This window comes from Gorilla gorilla, chromosome 10 (assembly GCF_029281585.2).
Source record: "Gorilla gorilla gorilla isolate KB3781 chromosome 10, NHGRI_mGorGor1-v2.1_pri, whole genome shotgun sequence".
NCBI lineage: Eukaryota > Metazoa > Chordata > Mammalia > Primates > Hominidae > Gorilla > Gorilla gorilla.
The window spans coordinates 45,945,530-45,965,564 of NC_073234.2; the positions used below are offsets into that span (position 1 = coordinate 45,945,530).

At 36.1% G+C, this 20,035-nt stretch overlaps 2 protein-coding genes across 2 annotated transcripts; both read right to left on the bottom strand.

The window, feature by feature from the left end:
- Nucleotides 1-669: 669 nt before the first annotated feature.
- LOC101150170 (olfactory receptor 6C65) lies at nucleotides 670-1,606 on the bottom strand. Its single transcript, XM_004053298.3, has one exon. It carries the CDS (start codon nucleotides 1,597-1,599, stop codon nucleotides 670-672), a length of 930 nt encoding a protein of 309 aa, XP_004053346.3. The 5' UTR covers nucleotides 1,600-1,606.
- Nucleotides 1,607-15,202: 13,596 nt separating this feature from the next.
- Nucleotides 15,203-16,138, bottom strand: LOC101151262 (olfactory receptor 6C76-like). Its single transcript, XM_004053300.1, has one exon. The coding sequence runs from the start codon at nucleotides 16,136-16,138 to the stop codon at nucleotides 15,203-15,205; it is 936 nt and encodes a 311-aa protein (XP_004053348.1).
- Nucleotides 16,139-20,035: the final 3,897 nt, after the last annotated feature.

The following is a 20,035-nucleotide window of genomic DNA, read 5'->3' on the forward strand; positions in this document are numbered from 1 at the left end:
TAGAATACGGGATTACAAAGCACAGTTTTCTCAACGTTGAAATTAGGTGCTAATCCATTCATTAATTGTGAGTTGCTGTTAATTTTTTATAAAATGATTTATTTTCAGGTAGGATTGGAATAGGCTATTTAGATCTTGCTATATATCTTTTTAAAGCAAAGACCAATATTTATTTAATAGTCACACCTCACAATCTTGATATGCTTGATAAATATAAAACAGATATGATAAGATGGAAAAATTACAGAAAAAAAGGAAAAGATTAAGAACAAACCTGCACATTGTGCACATGTACCCTAGAACTTAAAGTATAATAAAAAATATATATAAAGAATACATAAAAACGTGCTTGAATATAGAAAAAAATAAAAGAAGCTTTAAGATGACCATGAAATCTTTGACCAAGCTATTTAATTTGAATTCTACCTGCCATATTACTTTCTATACCATATTTCTTCTATTTTTTTAAAATAGCATTTTTCCCTTACTAAAGTACTAGGTAATTTTCTATTATATAGATTGTTCCATATGTGTGTTTTATCACTAGAGGTAAGCTCTACAATGGTGTGAATCTTTGCATGTGTGTTCCTTTGTGTGTACCTATTACGTAGAAAGATGCTTTGTGTTTTTATTGGCTTATTTGTGTTTCAGCCACAGATTTAGTTATCATTATTGCTTGTTCAATGATAATATTTTTTTGGTGAATTCCCTAAGGGCCTGTTTTACCTGCTGGTTTCTTAAGGTATAAATAAAGGGATTCAACATAGGAGCAACAGAGGTATTAAGCACTGCTACACCTTTGCTCAAAGCCATATCTTCTTTTGCAGATGTTTTTACACACATAAAAATGCAACTCCCATAAGAAACAGAAACCACAATCATATGGGAGGAACAAGTTGAAAAAGCCTTTTTCCTTTGCTGGGCAGAGGGAATCTTCAGAATTGTTTTAAGGATGAGTGTGTAGGAGAGAACCACCAAGGCCAAAGTTACCATGAGTGTGAATACTGCTAGCAAAAATGCCATAAGCTCTAGAAACTGTGTGTCTGTGCAAGCAATCAGCAGCATAGGGGAAGAGTCACAGATGAAATGGTCAATAGTGCTGGAGTCACAAAAATCCAGTTGGAGGCCCATAATCATGGGGGGAAAAATAATGAGAAAACCAGCCAGCCAGGAGCTGATTACAAGCCAATTACAGACTTTGTTACTCATGATGGTTGTGTAATGTAGAGGTTTGCAGATAGCCACATAGCGATCATAAGACATGACAGCCAGAAGAAAAAATTCTGTTGATCCCAAAAGAATTAAAAAAAATACTTGGGCCATGCAAGCATTACAGGAAATGGTTGTGTCTCCTGTAGCAATGTTGATCAGAAATCTAGGAATGCAGACTGTGGTAAATGAAATTTCTAAGAAAGAGAAATTCCCAAGGAAGAAATACATAGGAGTTTTCAAATGAATATTTGACAGTGTTAACATAATGATGACCATGTTTCCACTTACACTCAATAAGTATGTGATCAACATAAAGAAGAATATCAGAACTTGTAACTCTGGGTCATCTGTAAGTACCAGAAGAATGAATTCTCTAATTGATGTCATATTTGGCGTGGCTTAGTTCTGAATTCTGATAGGTCTGTAGATAAAAAGAAGAGTGAATGTCAATACATGATTTGATTTCAAATACACTAGGATTGCTCTTATTCTGCATCAAGAACTTTAAGACCCATTCAACAAGAAGTGGCAGAATATCCATTAGAATTGCAAGTTCATGACAGAATTTATTTAGTATTGAAAAGATTAATTTGTGTTTCATTACTTTAAAAAACATTTAAGTTTTATCTTTGATAATTCTCTGCTGTATAGTTTTGATTACTTAATGTACAGAAAGGTTTTTTATAGTTAAATAATAATAAATATTTTGCTTGCTTTGTTCTGTTGGTGGAATATTGAACAAGTTATCAGAATACATAGTAATTTTGAAAACTTAAAGGCCATAAAATACAAATGCTAATATTGTCATTAGAAAACAGACTTTCGGCCGGGCACGGTGGCTCACGCCTGTAATCCCAGCACTTTGGGGGGCCGAGGTGGGAGGATCACGAGGTCAGGAGTTCGAGACCAGCCTGACCAACATAGTGAAACTCCATCTCTACTAAAAAAAATAGAAAAATTAGCCGGGCGTGGTGGTGTATGCCTGCAATCCCAGCTACTCGGGAGGCTGAGGCAGGAGAATGGCGTGAACCCAGGAGGCGGAGCTTACAGTGAGCCCAGATCACGCCATTGCACTCCAGTCTGGGCAATAGAGCAAGACTCCATCTCAAAAAAACAAAAAACAAAAAAACAAAAAAAAAAGAAAAGAAAATATTTTGAGTTATTTCAATTTAAAAAATGAGCCTTGATTTCTTTTCATAGCAAAAACAAACAAAAACACAGAAAATCCTATATTTATGGGAAATTAATTGAACTCCATCTCCTCTTGCTGTAGGCAAAACTGATCCTCTTAGCTCCTTTCTGATTGAAGTTGACATAAACACAATGCCGACCTTTATTAATGAACAAGATCACAGTATAAAAGTTCCAATCGGACTTTTTAAATATAGTCAATCAATCCAGTGTTTGTTTTAGTTCTATGGGCCAAACTCTGCATGCATGCATCAATTATTCTGAATTAGTCCATTTTGATTGATACAGGTACCTGTAGTGGTCTATGCCAACAAAATAGGAATTTTAGTGAAGTACATAATCAACATCCCAAATATGAATTGCTCAGCATGATCTGTTGCTACCAGTACTAGAAACAGAGAAACCATCTTGACAAATTTTGAGTGAACCATGAGAGTAATCTGATTTAATGAACAGAGTCAAAGTGTGAGGTATTAGGAAGGGTAAAGATGACATTGAAATGGGGTCATGCATCCTGGGTCTGGCATCCCTGCAATAAGTCATACCAGCTGAGGTTTATCTAAGAAAATGCTGTCTAACTCCTTCCTGAAGCAGGTATTTGTATGCTTCTGAACTAAGCTGTGACAAATTTAAAAAGACTCGGAGATCTACATTGAAGTTTAAACTGCATCCATGAGGTTTTGTTCTCTTGTGACATCTCTCTCATTTTTATAGACAATTTGATGTAAAATTTGGTGTCAAAGGTTCCTGGCTAGGTACTTGGCTATTGAATATTGTGAGGTACTTTTCTGTCATACAACACAAAGTTATTTTCATGGTCTTGACGGGATCATCTTTAAATTTCAAATTCAAATGGGCATATTTGATGCTTCAGGGATATCTGGTGACCAGTTGAAAATCATGCTGTGGGGACCCTGTGATTCCCTGCACAAAATATAAGGAGCTCCTTCAAACAGAGGGGCTAGGATGCTAGTGATGCTCTTGATCAAGCAGCTAGCTACCTGGCTGGCCACATGTTAACATAACAAAATATGCTCAGGCAATTTCTCAATTTATCTGCTAAGATTGTTCTAGGACATTTTTTTCATCATCTTTGATTAGAGCAAGTATACCAGATAACATGCAAAAGATACAGGATGTGACTCCTCAGGATTAAGAAAACATCCATGCTAAATAACGGTGCTCTCAGAAAAGGAAGTAATGATGATGGTGTCAATTTCAGTAAGTTTAAATAAATGTAATGCATACCAAAAAACAAAAAAGACTCGGAGAGAGAAAACAATACAAGCATTGATAATAAAAACCAAAAAAAAAAAAAAAAAAAGAATTGACAAAATGCCTTCGTGGTAGATTTCAAAAAGAGTAGCTGTCAAGAGTTCTATGATTTGGGAAGAGAAATTAACCACATGAAAAAAACAAGAAATATACTCACTTATGTTAGTCCTTGATAGATTCAAGTAATAGTTTAAATCTAATTAGTTTTCTCATTATCTATAAGAGAAACGTAATGTTTTAGCTAGAAAACGATCAGTTTTACACCTTTTATCAAACTAATTCATTTTTGTACAGCTGCTAAATTATTAAAATTTTGAAGATTTTTTTCCAGATTCCCCCTTGTTGTAAACCATCCATTTCTCAACCCAAAAGCTACTCTCAGTGAGTATGAGAAAATGCAGTTGGCATATTTTGAAATTTTTTTTTGCATTTAAATGTCAACTGTTTCATATTTTCCCTGACATTGCTCAGTGATACAGGCTTTCCAAAAAGCTTTTTCTCTAAAAGAAATAGAAAGGCATATTTTGTGTGTTTTAAGATATAATGTTAGAGTGGAGGTTGTTTTTAAGGGAAATATGGTAAGACCCTCCCTGGAGACAGAAAAACTAGTGTATTCACAACGCTATTAATTTTGGCAACATTTTAATTGGGTTCTCTTGGGAGACATTAAATATTGGAAGAATATAGCATTTTGCATATAATGTTAAACTTTGCAAGACACAAAGGGAAAGATGAAATAATGATCTCTTGACTAATTTTTAAAATTATCCTTCTGATTATTATTTCAACTGAAAGGAGATTCATGTTGGCTGTCTAGTAGATTTCTATGAGAAAACATGAATTAAGGGGTTGGAATGTACGGTAATTGGGGCTTAAACAAAATCCCAATCTGAAGATTCTATAGCACAAGTAAAGATAAAGAAATTATTTTCTCTATGGAGAAAACCAAGCATTTTTAGTTGAGTGACTTAGTAAAATATTACAGATGTCTCAAATGCCTAGCATTTGTGGATTTAGAGAGAATAGATAAAATATGTGACCCAAGATTTAGCAAATTATGGTATAATTTTAGGTAGGTCATTAGCATAATGCATTCCAGGCTTCATTTAATGGTGGTGTGGGAATGCCAGATCATAAGGTCCTTGCTCTACCATGATGTCAAAGCTAAAACAGCACATGTTACCTTGAATAACAGGAAATATGTGTGGGCTTGGAAGTCATAATTACGGTAAGCAACACTCTCAGATTATCAGACAGTGGTTAGGACTAGATGAAACCTAATAGCCTGAGTCTACCTGGAGAAGCTGTCTAATTCTTATACCAATATTAGCCACATAATACCTGACCTTTGAGCAGTGTATATACTCAGTAATATTCAACTAAATTTTATGTTTTGCTTTCTTCTCATTTATTTTCTTGTTTCTTTTTTAAAAAGCTCGCTTTAAAGAAAACATACAGAACAAATCTGTGTAAAACATACACTTGGAAAGAGTATTTTTGTCCGTTATTTAAAGGTCACTGCTTCATGAACAATTCAAAAAAAAAAAAAAGGCTGAGTTGGCCATCATGAAAATTAAAAAGTTCTGCTTTGGATGACAGAAAATAACAGGTTGGGAAGTTAAATAATCAGTCAGTCTCTCCACTGAAGAAGACATTGAGCTGGCAAAACTGAGAGAAGTTAATTTTTTGGAACTCTGGAATCTAATAAAAAACAAAGCAACAAGAGGAGTGCTTAATGAAGAAAAAGGTAGCTACATTTTGGTAAGAAAACATTGTGGTGTTGCATTTACCTACCTAATATCCCCCATTTCCCAGCAAAATGGCAGCCATGGGGACAAAAACATGCTTTCCTGGTGTGTCTTGCTGATGCAAGGGGGCTAACACAAAACTTGTTCTTAAAATACTGCATTGTAATGAGAACACATGGACACAGGGAGGGGAACATCACACACCGGGGCCTGTTGGGGGATGGGGGGCTGGGGGAGGGATAGCATTAGAAGTACCTAATGTAGATGATGGGTTGATGGGTGCAGCAAACCACCATGGCACGTGTATACCTATGTAACAAACCTGCACGTTCTGCACATGTATCCCAGAACTTAAAGTATAATAAAAAATACTGCATTGTGCATTTTTGGTTATGCATTTTCACCAGTTTGGGCTTCCCTGATGGACTGGTGAATAGGCTAACCTCTGCTTCACCCTCCTCAAGTAGGAATGGCTATCTCATAGTGCCTGAGGCTTGCACCTCTGGCTGATCTGTGAGCTTCATGCAAGTAGGAGGTGAAGGTTAAAGCAGGGCTTTAGGCAGCCTTACTTAACATTGAAGGAGTGACCCATCCCAGAGAGAACTTGCAAAGATCAGAGAGTTCTCTCTCTCTCATTCTTTGGCTCCTGGCATTTAAAGAAATCCCTGCCACGTCACTGGCTTGCTATTAAGATAACAAACTAGCAAATAATACAGTCTTAGCGAAAATAGTTTAGTAAGGTCAGTAAACAAATGGATTAATCCAGCCCTCGACAAGCAATAATAGCAAAACTTAATGAGAGGAAAGAATCTGATTTCCCTGTGATCACATTGTAATATTCAAAATATTTAATTTAAAAAGTGACAAGGCTTACAAGAAATAGGAAAGAATGACACATTTACTTTAGTGGGGGTGGCGTGAGGGGCATTAGGTAAAAAAAAGAAATTGATAGAAACTGACTCTGAGAATGTATAGACATTGGACATACTAAATGAAGACTTCACATCACGTGTCTTGAATATATTCAAAGACCTCAAGTAGACCATGGACAAAGAACTTAAAGAAAACAGGAGAATGATGAATGAAGAGCATATCAGCAAAGTAATAAAAATTATAAAAATGAACCAAATAAAAATAATGATGCTGAAAAATACAATAGCTGACATGAGAAAGCCACAGAAGGCTTCAATAGCAGATTTTAGCAAACAGGGAAAGAATCAGCAATCTTAAAGATATGACAATTGAAGTTACCTAGTCAGAGGAACAAAATAAAAAAAGAATAATGAAAAATGAACAGAGCCAATGAGACTTCTGGAACACCATCAAGTGTACTAAAATTTGCATTATGGAAGACCCAGAAGAAAAAGAGAAAGAGAGAAAGGGTTAAAAAGAGTATTTGAAGAAATAATTTTTAAACTTTCCAAATTTGAGGAAAGATGTGAATCTACATACCCAAGAAGCTTAATGAATTCCAGGTAGAATAAATTCAAGAAAATATACCATGAAACACATTAAAATAAAATGTCTAAAGCCAGCCGATTACTAGTACTTTGCTTTAGTAGCACTTGGAAATGAATACATTTTCTAAAAGTTTTGCTCTGGAAAGATTTATACTGATTTTCATTTATTTCCACTTATTAACTATTATAATGAACTTCATCAGATAAATTTTGACTAAGAGGATAGAGTTTTCCTAACTCTGTCATTTGCCTGATATCTATTAGTATCTATATCTATCTATAGATTTCTATAACTATTATGTATCATATATACATTATACATACATATATACATATGTGGACATATACATACATAATGATACATAAATATATGAATAGAGAATGTATATACCATATATAATACCTATATACGTATGTGTATATATGGTATATATCATATATAATACATATGTATTATAGTCTTACAAAAAGACTTGCATTGTTTCATTTTCTTTGTAAATTGTGTGTTATAATAAGGAACTTGTAAACAAAGTAATCATAATTTTAGTTTTCTGTTGGTATTATGTTAGAATTTGAAAAAACATGTGAGTCATTCCATGAAAACACAATGGTAAGCAGTACGTGATTGTTAAAGACAGCCTGTTCTTTGAACAATAATGAAAACTATTTGCCAGGGAATTAGATTTTCTACAGTCATTTACATTAATCAAGATAATCAGATCAGGCTGAAAATCAAGGTGCCAATATCAAATCCAAATACCTTATACCTAGTCAGAGTCACAGCTACTGAGTCCTGATAATTAATTTTATTAATGACACATTGATTTTGAGGGACTCAATAACTAAAGGTAATAAGCCTGAACTCATTTTCTGGCAGTTCTCAAAGGCCTCCAAAAGTCATTTACTTGGGTTGGGGAAGATGTTGAAACTGTGAAAGAGACAATGAAAGGATGAAGGCAGTATCACAGGTTTGGCAATAAAGGAAAACTAACATATAAATACTTTATCTCTTCATTTATAGAAAACTCTTTAGAATCATGTAGCAGTCAAAGGACATGGCAGCCAGAAGGTAAAATTCGGTCACCCCCAAGAAGATGAAAAAAATAGCTGAGAACCACAACCATTATAGAAATGGTTATGTCTCCAGTCACGATGGTGACAAGGAATCTGGGAATGCAGACAGACATGAATGATATTTCCAGAAATGAGAAGTTCTGAAGGAAGAAATGCATGGGAGTCTGCAGATGGGGATCTGAAAGGGTGAGAGAGTGATAAAGATCAGATTCCCAGTCCCACTTAGCATGTAGGTAGCAAGAAATATGAAAAGCACAACCTGCCACTGTGGGTCACTTGTCAATCCAAGAAGAATAAATTCTATTACTGCCTTGCAATTTCTTATTACTTTCTTTCTTTATTATGTTACTCTTTATTTTAGCTATAAAATAAATGAAGAAATAAGAAAGCTATAACACCAGTAAAGAAACTTAAACACACACGCACACAAACACATATTTTAAGAACATCATTGTTATCTTTTCTTTTACAATAAAATGATTTTGTGGTACATAGACCCACAATATTTTTTAACAATTTTGTTATTTATTATCTCACATATTAATTCATTACTTGTATATTTCTTTCATTACATTCTCATATATTACAATACAAATATCTCTCTTCTGAATGTTCAACATACTTCCTGAAAATAAAATTAAACCTCTTAGATTGAAACTTTTCAAATAACATTCTGAGAGTTCATTTACCAGCATTTTTCAATACTTTGATACTCATTTCAATACCTTTTGATATTTTATTTTTCTTTCCCTTGATATTTTTAATTTTTTAAAACTTTTGAATAAGCATGCATTTCACCTTCCCTATTTAAAATTTTAGAGTTAAAAAAGTCAGCACACTCATTAATCTGGTAGAGTAGTCTGTCCCTAATAATGGTTTGCAGAGATATTTAATGTCTGAAAGTGGTTTTTACTCTAATTGTAATGTTGTAATGAAAGACATTCTAGTTTAGTTAATCATCTATGATAATCTCCTGTAAGATTGTAAAATGTACTCTTCTTGAATCTGTTTTTATTTACCAGCTACCTGTCATAAAGCTGCTGTTCATTATGTAAAGTAGTACTTTTATTTAATTCTAACTGTATTTTAGTAAGCTGCAAGTGTTTTATTAATCCTATTTCTAGACCAATATAGCATGTCTTCACATTACTGTGTATTCTTTTCTCCAGTGGTGATAAATTAGTTCGATACTCAGGATACATTTTAGATGAGGCAAGATTGTTTTTCCTTCATTTTCTTTCTTCTGATATCATCCTTGATGTTATGATGCTTTACTTCTTTGTTCAAGTTTAGTTATTTTCCTCAAAAGCTTAAATGTGCTGCCACTCAGCACAATTTTTTAAAGCACTAAAGGTCCAGACAGCTTTTCTGAGTTTGTAAAGTCTCATCTGGTTCCAGTATTCTTCAGAGATTTAGCACTTTCAAATGGAATATTTTCTCAGGATTAGATAATTTATTATGTGAATATATTTGTCACCAATTTTTACCTACAAGATTCCTAAGAGGGAGATATTTGCCCTTCTTATTATCCATGTTCTTTGTGAACCCAGAGTTGCAGTTTCTTTTGGTCTTTTGCCTTTATATTATGGATACTGACCTTCACTACATGTAAAATTCACATTGTGTAAGACTAAATACATAAGGTATATCTACTGTGTTAAAATGCATCAAATTCTTTTGAATCTTGTGCAAAAATAATCATATGTTTTTCTGATATTGATTATATTGCAAGCAATTGTATAGGATATCTCTACAAGAACACAAAATGTCATTCAGTACCATGAGTCGCAACCCATGCTATAAGGAAGAAACTTGAAACTTGTTGCTTCAAACTATAGGAATGCAATGGTTTTTAAATTTTCCTGCTATTTACATATTTTGATATTATGAAATGTCATAATTGTGTGGTTTAAATGTGCTAATACTTAATATTGTACATAATTGAAATTACTTGTATAAAGCGTAAGCATATACTATTAAGCAGAAAAATTATATTCCTGAAATAACAATTAAGAATACACATACTTTTAAGGTAAACATGACTGGATTAGTCAAAATGTCATTTCTAGTTGATTTTTAAATTTACTTAAATTAAAGCATCAAGATTTTTCAAAAAACCTCTGCATATTTTTCTGCTTCTTTTTCCTTGTATTTGTAACCAAATATTCAACATATGGGTAGAAAATAAAAATCCCAGGAGTACCTCTACTATGTTCACAAGAAGGGTATATATTTATCCATTTCTGTACATCCAGTCAAATTTGTCTAAAGGTCTGAAGTCATTGGATGCTCTACCTATTTCTACTTAAGGAAGTATTATCCTGGCATTTAAAATGAAATAAATTGTAGTTGAAGTAGAGGTGAAGGTAACATCTCCCCAAGCCTGATACACAAGATCATATTTTGGGGGTGGTAATGTTATTATTCAAGCTAGCCATCATTCTGTTTCCTCTAGATGGAGGATAGCCTGCAAAGCTTATTATTCAAGCTCTGTTTCCTCTAAATGGAGGAAACAGAATAATGGCTTGCTTATATTCCTATTAATATTCCTCTAAATGGAGGAAACAATAATGGCTAGCTTATTCTATTAATGTTCCTATTAATATTCCTCTGAATGGAGGAAACAGAATAATGGCTGGCTTGAATAATAGTATTACTACCTTGGGGTTTATTGAGTGAATAAACAAAAGGGGATTAGTGTTCTGAAGACACTGGGTGCTAAGCAATAGTCTGAATTAGCACACATTTTATAATAGAATATTTAGGTAATAGTGGCCTAAAAACAAAGCAGAAGATATAGGAAGATTTACAGATATGTAAATATCTTATAACTTTACAATGAGAAGAAACTTAATGGTGGAGTACTAGATACTGGCAGTCTCTAAATGACAGACTATGCTGTGAACAAGTAAGTTTATCTTTAATCTTAAGGAAAATGTCAAAAATTCATTGTGATGTTCTAGACTTAGGCCAAGGTTCTCATTACACTGAATCAAATGTCCAGATTGTCTTTAAGGTTTTTTATTTTCCCACTGATTGAAAATGTAGAAAATATGATTATAATAAAAATCATAACTGCTTATTAGATAACTTAAAATATTTATTATGTATTGAGCTCACTCTTGGGTTATATGAACACAGTAATGATAAAGCTAGCTGCTTGCATAGTTTTTACATCTTCTGGAATACTGTTAGAAGGCTACATTATTTGTTAAATTTCACAATCCCTTCTTCATATCTCCAGCCAACAATTTTCCCACAGATGTCAATTTATTATCCTCTGCTTTGATATAAAAAAAATCCATAATATCCCTTTTACACTAGTTATTTTGAGACATATTTAGTCAACATTTAATCCAAGAGCTCCGTCAAACATATAAGTATTTTAAGTTAAATCAGAACTAAGATTATTTAATGGTCATAGGATGCTAGACACTTCTTAAAGATTTGAAGATGTTTAATGTTTCTTTGGGAAACAAAGTTGTAAAATACAGTTACAACAAAATTATTAAAGGTATATAGTTAAACAATACAGATGGCATATGAAGAAAAAATTGTTAAAGTGTAACAGCTACTTTAAGTTCAAAGTATATAATATTTAATTAGCCACGATTAAAGCCAAGAACTTGAGTAAACATTGTAAGTATGCTTTAATAAAGAGGTTGTCATAAAATTATTTATTATAGGAAGATGGTTACTTGCAGATCAAAATACTACTTTAAAGTGTACATTTAGTAGTAGCATGACATAAAGAAAGATGGAAAATTGGTTTAATGTGTATAGTGAACAAAAAATAAATTGAGGTGTAGAATGGGTACACTTTTTAGTAGATGATCTAATATAGCCCTTTTTATTCTGAATTTTGAGTATACAGGATAATGCCACAGTGCTTATGATGGCAGCAGCTGTTGTCCTCAAGCCGGCTGCAGCAGGGAGGTGCCACAGGGAGGTGCACGCTCAGTGGAGCCGGCGGGAGTCTGGGACAAGTGAGAGCCCAGTCCATTCCGAGTTGGGGCAGGAGCTTCCCGGGTGCCCGCCTAATCCCAGGCTGTAGACCTGGGACTCTGGCTCCATGGAGCAGGCAGGAGCCCGGTCCCTCAGCACGGCTGTAGCCGCCCAAACCCGGGCTGCAGGCCCAGCAAACCCTGCATTCTTGGGCGACCTGGGAAGGCTCCCTTTGCCTTTGCAGGCTCGGAGGTGCCTGCTCCTGCTGCCTGTCCTCTCCCCACTCCCGATGCCCGCTCAGATCTCGGAGTGGTGTTGGGGCCAACCCAGGCACTGTCACAGTCTGGCCGGGTGTGCTCACGCTTGGGGCACGGCTGACATGCCAGTCCCCAGTGGACTGGGCCCCCTCTGGACTTTGGGTGCAGAGGAGCACAGGAGGAGAAGCTGAGAGGGTGGTGAGGGTGGCTGGGTGCTGGCTTGCAGGTGCCCCTTGGTGCCAGCAGCCTGGGTGCCATGGATAGCTACTGTAGGCAGACAGGCTCCTGGGAGGAAGGGGGTGGTGCCCCTGTAAGGCCCCACCTTCAGTCCAGGGATGGCCTGAAGGCTGGGCACTGAGCTGCCAGTCCTGTAGACCGCAGACTGGAGTGGGAACTTGTGGTGCCTTTTCTGCTGCTGATGGCTACCCATGGACCAATCCGCATGTACTTCCTCTCCTCTGGGTTCCATAAAAGCCCTGGGCTCAGCCAGAATGAGGCAGAGGATGGAGAGGATGGCCAGAGGACTGGTTGAAGTGAGGAACTACCCTCTCTGCTGATAGCTGGAGATGACTAGAGGACCAGCTGAAGAGAGGAGCTACCCACTCTGCTGAGAGCTGCAGAGACCACTAGACGACCTGAGGGCAGAGAGGAGCCACCCAATTCAGGGCCTCCTCTCTGCTGAGAGCTGAACTCTGGATGAGACAACCTGCCTGCAGAGAGGAGCTGCCCCCTGCTGGTCTCCTCTGAGCTGTTCTATCACTCAGTAAAGCTTCTCTTCATCTTGTTCATCCTCCACTTGTATGCATACCTCATTCTTCCTGGATGTGGGGCAAGAACTCAGGCAAAAGTGCCACCAGCCACAGAGGTTTCCAGCCAGAAAAGTGACACTCTAAAGATCCCATAACATTTAGTTTTTAGGACTCTCGGCAAGCAGTTATTTTAAAAGGTCATACATAATTCTAACATAAATTATAAAAACTTGTAATTAAAGAAATTAAAATTAACATAATAATTCAAAACATTAATTCTCAGATTTAATGACAGTAAACTTATAGAAAAAGAGTTCACAGATTGAAATACAATTCCATTTGTCAAACTGTGGTTGAGTTGCAAAAATAAGTTGCTTATGAACATAAGTTTGGTAAAAGTCAATGAAATATTGCATGAAAATCAACTGGGTATATAGAATTGACACTAAAATTTATAATTACATCAGGTTTCTATTTTTTGGAGGGCTAGTTGTTAAACATTATGCAGCATATCCTTTCTCTCTGCCCACATGCACTGAAGGATCTGGCCTTTATTGAGCATCACATTGCTTGAGCCATATCCACATCAATAGATGCAAATTAAATTCAGATTTGCATAGAATCTGCTAAGCAACTACCAGAAAAATAAAAAGTTTTGTAAAGCAAAGAGAAATAAAAACGTAATTTTTGATTAGCTGGAATATTTAGCTTTATGATGCCTAAAGGAGTCCAGTATTCTTACCAATTCTAACTAAACTTATTATCAATTTAACAAAACACTTCCTATAAGCAGATGTAGTAAATCATTTTGTTCAGATTCACAGATGCAAATATCATATGGCTATTTTAGACATTTAGACATTCATACTATCTCTCAGATTGAATGTGTTAGTTTTCATTCACCTGCTTTTGATTACGTGTAACCTTTTTTCTACAAATACTTGTTTGAATAACTCATTTTTTAAATGGGGGAGAAAAGAGAAACCCAAAACTAGGAATTTGAATACATGTTAAGGAAAAGTGATCCGATAGTAACTTAAATGATTTTATGTGTTCATGCATTGCTTGTGGAAGAAGACAGGAAAAAAGCAAATTGATAAATACTAAACAAATTTTTATCCTTACAAGTGTATAACTATAAGTAAGAACCTCTTATAGGAAAAGTTTATATCAAGGTGCAGGCAGTGTAAACATACTTAATCCCATACTCTCCATTGTCCATAAAAAAATCAAAACTTTTTTAAAAGAATGCAACCATATAAATAGAATCGAGGGTATCATTAGTATACTAGAAATTTTAAGAACCACTTGGGAGATAGAAAGCACAGGGGTTTAAAGGGCTAGTAAAATCAAAAGAGAGAAAGGCAAGCCAGATTCTTTTCAAAGGAGCTGCAGGTAAACTCCAGGCCCAGCATCAGCAAATTAACAGAAAGAAATGGGCTATCATCAGTGTGGTTCATTAAGGGTGATTTGTGGTGAGAGTATTGGGGCCTAACAGAAATATCAGAACCGGACTTGAGGTAATTTTGGAATTTGAGCCAAGAAAAGACATTGAGCAAGATATTTTATACTATTAAATAATGGAATTCACATTGAAGATATAGAATGCCAATGTACCAAATAGCATGTGTAAACATTTATAATGCAAAAACCAAAGGAGATAAAAGGAGAAATATAAATATACTAGAGGTAGGAGACTTCATCTCATAGAAGAATTTATTTTAGTATATTGTGCTAATGCACTGGGATAAATAATTTTTCAGAATTGCTTGATGGTAACTTTTTAAAAAAATTTTTTTCTTGGGATCAAAGGGAAAGTCTTTCAATGATTGTTTAAAGCTAAATTCTGCAGCCTGGCCAACATAGTGAAACCCTGTCTCCACTAAAAATACAAAAAATTAGCTGGGCATGGTGGCAGGAGCCTGTAATCCCAGCTCCTCAGGAGGCTGAGGCAGGAGAATCACTTGAACCCAAGAGGCAGAGGTTGTAGTGAGCCGAGTTGGCACCATTGCACTCCAGCCCGTGCAACAGTGTGAGACTCCATCTCAAAAAACAAACAACAAAAAACAAAAAACAAACAAAAAACCAAATAAAACAACACCTAAACGTTCACAGCATGTAAATATAAATGGGTTATCAAGCCAAGTGAGGTCAAAATGAGATAGAAGAATAAATCCTGAAGGAAAAATAGTTGAATATATTAACGGTATTGGATGGAGATATAGAACGATGTCAGTATTATGTTACAGATAAGTTTCCATTTCAAGTTCAGGCTATACATTTCTTTGTGACTAAAATTTATTTGAAAAACATTTTTTGATGAAGTTCTGAAAGGACTGTTTTACCTGCTGGTTCCTTAGGGAGTAAATAAAAGGATTTAACACTGGGGCAACAGAGGTATTGAGCACTGCTATACCCTTGGTCAAAGCCACTCCTTCTTTTGCTGACGTTTTGACATACATGAAAATCCAGCTTCCATAAGAAATGGAGACAACAATCATGTGAGAAGAACAAGTGGAAAAGGCCTTTTTCCTTTGTTCAGCAGAAGGAATTCTCAGGATTGTCTTAAGGATGAATACATAGGAAAGAATCACTAATGTTAAGGTTACCATGAGAGTGAATATGGCCAGGAAAAACCCCATGAACTCTAGAAACCCTGTGTCTGTGCAGGAGATCAGTAGCATAGGAGAGGAATCACAGGTAAAGTGATCAATGATGTTGGAGTCACAGAAATCCAGTTGAAGCCCCATGATTACAGGTGGAAAGATAATGAGAAATCCAGCTAGCCAAGAGCTAATTACAAGCTGGATGCAGACTCTGCTGTTCGTTATTGTTGTGTAGTGCAGTGGCTTACAGATAGCAGCATAATGATCATAGGACATAGCAGTCAAAAGGAAAAATTCTGTTGAACCAAGGAGTATAAAGAAAAATACCTGGGCCATGCAAGAATTATAAAAAATGGTCATATCGCCTGTTACGATGCTGACCAGAAACCTAGGAATACAAAGTGTTGTGAATGAGATTTCTAGAAAAGAGAAATTCCTAAGGAAAAAGTACATGGGTGTTTTGAGGTGCACATCTATCAAAGTGAGAGTAATAATTGTCAGGTTCCCAGTTATACTCAGTATATATGTGAAAAATAGAAATACAAAAATCAAAACATTTAGCTTTGGGTCATCTGTTAATCCCAGAAGAATGAACTGTTTCACAGAAGTATAATTTTTCATTTCTTATTGTTGACTGCTACCAAGTCTATAAAGGAAAACAAGAAACAATGATTTAGTGAGTTTGGGTTACATTTTATCACATCTGCTGGGTTAGGAAACATATAAGGCCTATAATAAACCAAAAGAAAAATCAGCCAACCAAGTTATACTGAATTATAAAAACATATATTAACCATGACAAAAAAAATCTATGTCTGGTACTTGCCTTGTTGGTCACCAACTATTTAATATTGAGTGTGTTCAATGAGATACCATCTCACACCAGTTAGAATGGCAATCATTAAAAAGTCAGGAAACAACAGGTGCTGGAGAGGATGTGGAGAAATAGGAACACTTTTACACTGTTGGTGGGACTGTAGACTAGTTCAACCATTGTGGAAGTCAGTGTGGCGATTCCTCAGGGATCTAGAACTAGAAATACCATTTGACCCAGCCAACCCATTACTGGGTATATACCCAAAGGACTATAAATCATGCTGCTATAAAGACACATGCACATGTATGTTTATTGCGGCACTCTTCACAATAGCAAAGACTTGGAACTAACCCAAATGTCCAACAATGATAGACTGGATTAAGAAAATGTGGCACATATACACCATGGAATACTATGCAGCCATAAAAAATGATGAGTTCATGTCCTTTGTAGCGACATGGATGAAATTGGAAATCATCATTCTCAGTAAACTATCACAAGGACAAAAAACCAAACGCCGCATATTCTCACTCATAGGTGGGAATTGAACAATGAGAACACATGGACACAGGAAGGGGAACATCACACTCTGGGGACTGTTGTGGGGTGGGGGAGGGGGGAGGGGGGAGGGGGAGGGGGAGGGATAGCTTTAGGAGATATACCTAATGCTAAATGATGAGTTAATGGGTGCAGCACACCAGCATGGTACATGTATACATGTGTAACTAACCTGCGCGTTGTGCACATGTACCCTAAAACTTAAAGTAAAATAATAATAATAATAAAATAATAATATTGAGTGTGTTACCTGATAGGTTTAATAAATACATCTGTATAACAAAAATATGCTTACCAAATGTGTTTTACTTTCTCTTAAAAAATTGATTGGCCAGGTACGGTGGCTCACACCTGTAATCTCAGCACTATGGAAGGCTGAGGCAGGCAGATCACTTGAAGCCAGGAGTTCGAGACCAGCCTGGTCAACATGGCAAAGCCCTGTTTCTAGTAAAAATATAAAAATTAGCCAGGCGTGGTGGTAGGTGCCTGTAATCCCAGCTATTCAGGAGGCTGAGGCAGGAGAATTGCTTGAACCCAGGAGACGGAGGTGGCAGTGAACCGAGATTGCACCACTGCACTTCAGCCTGGGTGACACAGCAAGACTCCATCTCAAAAAGAAAAAAAAATTTGATCTTATGTACATGAAAACTACAAACATAAAAAACATTAAAATGTAAAATATTCTTTTACGGTTATTAAGATACTATACCAAAGATCACATGTCCTGATTGTCTGAAAATAAAACATTTTGAAGTATTTTTAGAAGTTATTTTCCGTAATATTTCAAGATATTTAATTTCAGTCTTGTCTATATAATCAATAATTTATAAATAAATCAGGACCATCAAACTAATATTTGTATAATCCTAAAATACAAACAGAATTTTTCGAAGTTTTTTCTTTCTGAATTAAATAATATTCTATAGAAGACATTCTAACAGCCAAAGTTAAGTCATCTCAGTTATAAATTAATTAGAAAAATGCAAAAAATGAGGCAAGTAATTGAAAATACACTTACAATAATATAATTCCATGTGGTAGCAGTTTAACTGCTAAAACCCAAATGTTATGTGGCTTTACTTTAACTGGCATCAGTGTTTGATGCTTTACTTCGGGAACATTTCATAAGCTTCACAACTTGTTTCTGTCTTGAATTTTCTTACATAATAACATACTTATATAATGAGGAGATGGAATTTGGAAAGATGAACCCGGTTATGTACAGTGGGATGGAAAAAAACGTAGGAACAAGTCCAGCTGAAAATTCTGCTTTCTCTTCCAGAAGTGGGAGAGGCCCCGATAGGTGACATAGTCCCAGTTGCTGTTAAGAGGTGCTACAACCAGACTACGGGAAAGTATCCAAAAGGTCCTGCAGCTGGAGATCCAGGAAAGGGCTGACAATACAGTGAAAAATCTGGGTGTCTCAATCAGTGGCAAAAGTCTGAAAGTCTGAAACTCACTGAGTAACAGTGTCTCTGGTACTAGTTTGTTGTTAGTAGTAAAGCTAGAGGCCATGGAAGTGGGAAAGGGCAGTAGCAAAATGGGCAGTTTGCATCTGGTTACAGCAGAGGGCTTCAGACCAAACCGGATGCAGCCTCTGCTGACACTCCAGGGAAGATCAAGCTTTCCTGGAGTGTCAATCAATGAGATTCTCAAAAACAAAAAGAGGAAGGAAGGAAGGAAGGAGGGAAGGAAGGAAGGAGGGAAGGAGGGAGGGAGGGAAGGAAGGAGGGAAGGAAAGAAATGTGGATCCTTGTTAGAATCAGGACAATACTTACAGGGAAATTGGTAAACAGAGATGATGAAGTTGTATATTTCACTTGTTAATTAAGTGAAGTTCTTAGGTCATCAGAAGGAGAGGGTTCAAATCACAAGAAAGAATCCAAAAACAGCACCAGTGGAAAAGATGAGCTGCATGGCATATGAATGAAAACGGTTGGGATGGAACATCCTTGAAACGTAAAAGGGCTCTCCAAAGCCTAGGCATTCAGTATCTCTTTTTACTCCCCAAAATTTCCATGACAATAACAATGTCTTGACCCTGGATACTAGGAAAACTTTCCAATGTAATATTTTAAGTGACTGTCAGTAACTCTTGTGAAAAAAAAGATCCGTTGTTATAATTTTTTTTCCTTTCTTCACCTTCCCACAGGAAAACTTGTTTTTTTAAAGTATTCTCTCCAACGCAGGCTGTTTCTAGCAGCTTTTTTCTTTCTCCTTCAAAATATGCACAGAAGACTGTTGCAGTAAAACAGAGTTAAAATGTCTCTTGAGAGACGGTAGTGGTGAATGCACACTGAGGTTATGTTGAATAATTTTAATTAGGCATCCTTTGGAAATTATTATTTTTAATCATTAAATGTTAGAGAGGTGTATAATGAAAACAACAGCAGTGAGGAAATAACAGTATTAGAATTATTTTGAAGTTTATATTGACAATATTGTATTATTTTAACCTGAAATAAATGTCTGCCAAGGTAATATGATTCAATTACATGTAAGCACGTGAAGAAGCAGAAAATAGAATGAGAAAAGGGCCCCAGGATATAAAATGTGCTATTCAAGTGTTTTATTTGTTAATACATAGATGGAGTATTTTAGGGAAAATGTAACTAGTATATAGGCATACCATTAAGATGCAGTAAAAATAGAAAGCACAATGTAAACATAAAACTCATGAAATTGATTATCTAAAGACCTCCTTAAGTATTGTTTCTTTCACATTAGAAAACAAAGAAAGCGAGGGAGGAGCCAAGATGGCCGAATAGGAACAGCTCCGGTCTACAGCTCCCAGCGTGAGCAACGCAGAAGATGGGTGATTTCTGCATTTCCATATGAGGTACTGGGTTCATCTCACTAGGGAGTGCCAGAGAGTGGGCACAGGTCAGTGGGTGCGCGCACCGTGTGCCAGCAGAAGCAGGGCGAGGCATTGCCTCACTCGGGAAGCACAAGGGGTCAGGGAGTTCCCTTTCTTAGTCAAAGAAAGGGGTGACAGATGGCACCTGGAAAATAGGGTCACTCCCACCCGAATACTGCACTTTTCCGATGGACTTAAAAAACGACGCACCAGAAGATTATATCCCGCACCTGGCTCGGAGGGTCCTACGCCCATGGAGTCTCGCTGATTGCTAGCACAGCAGTCT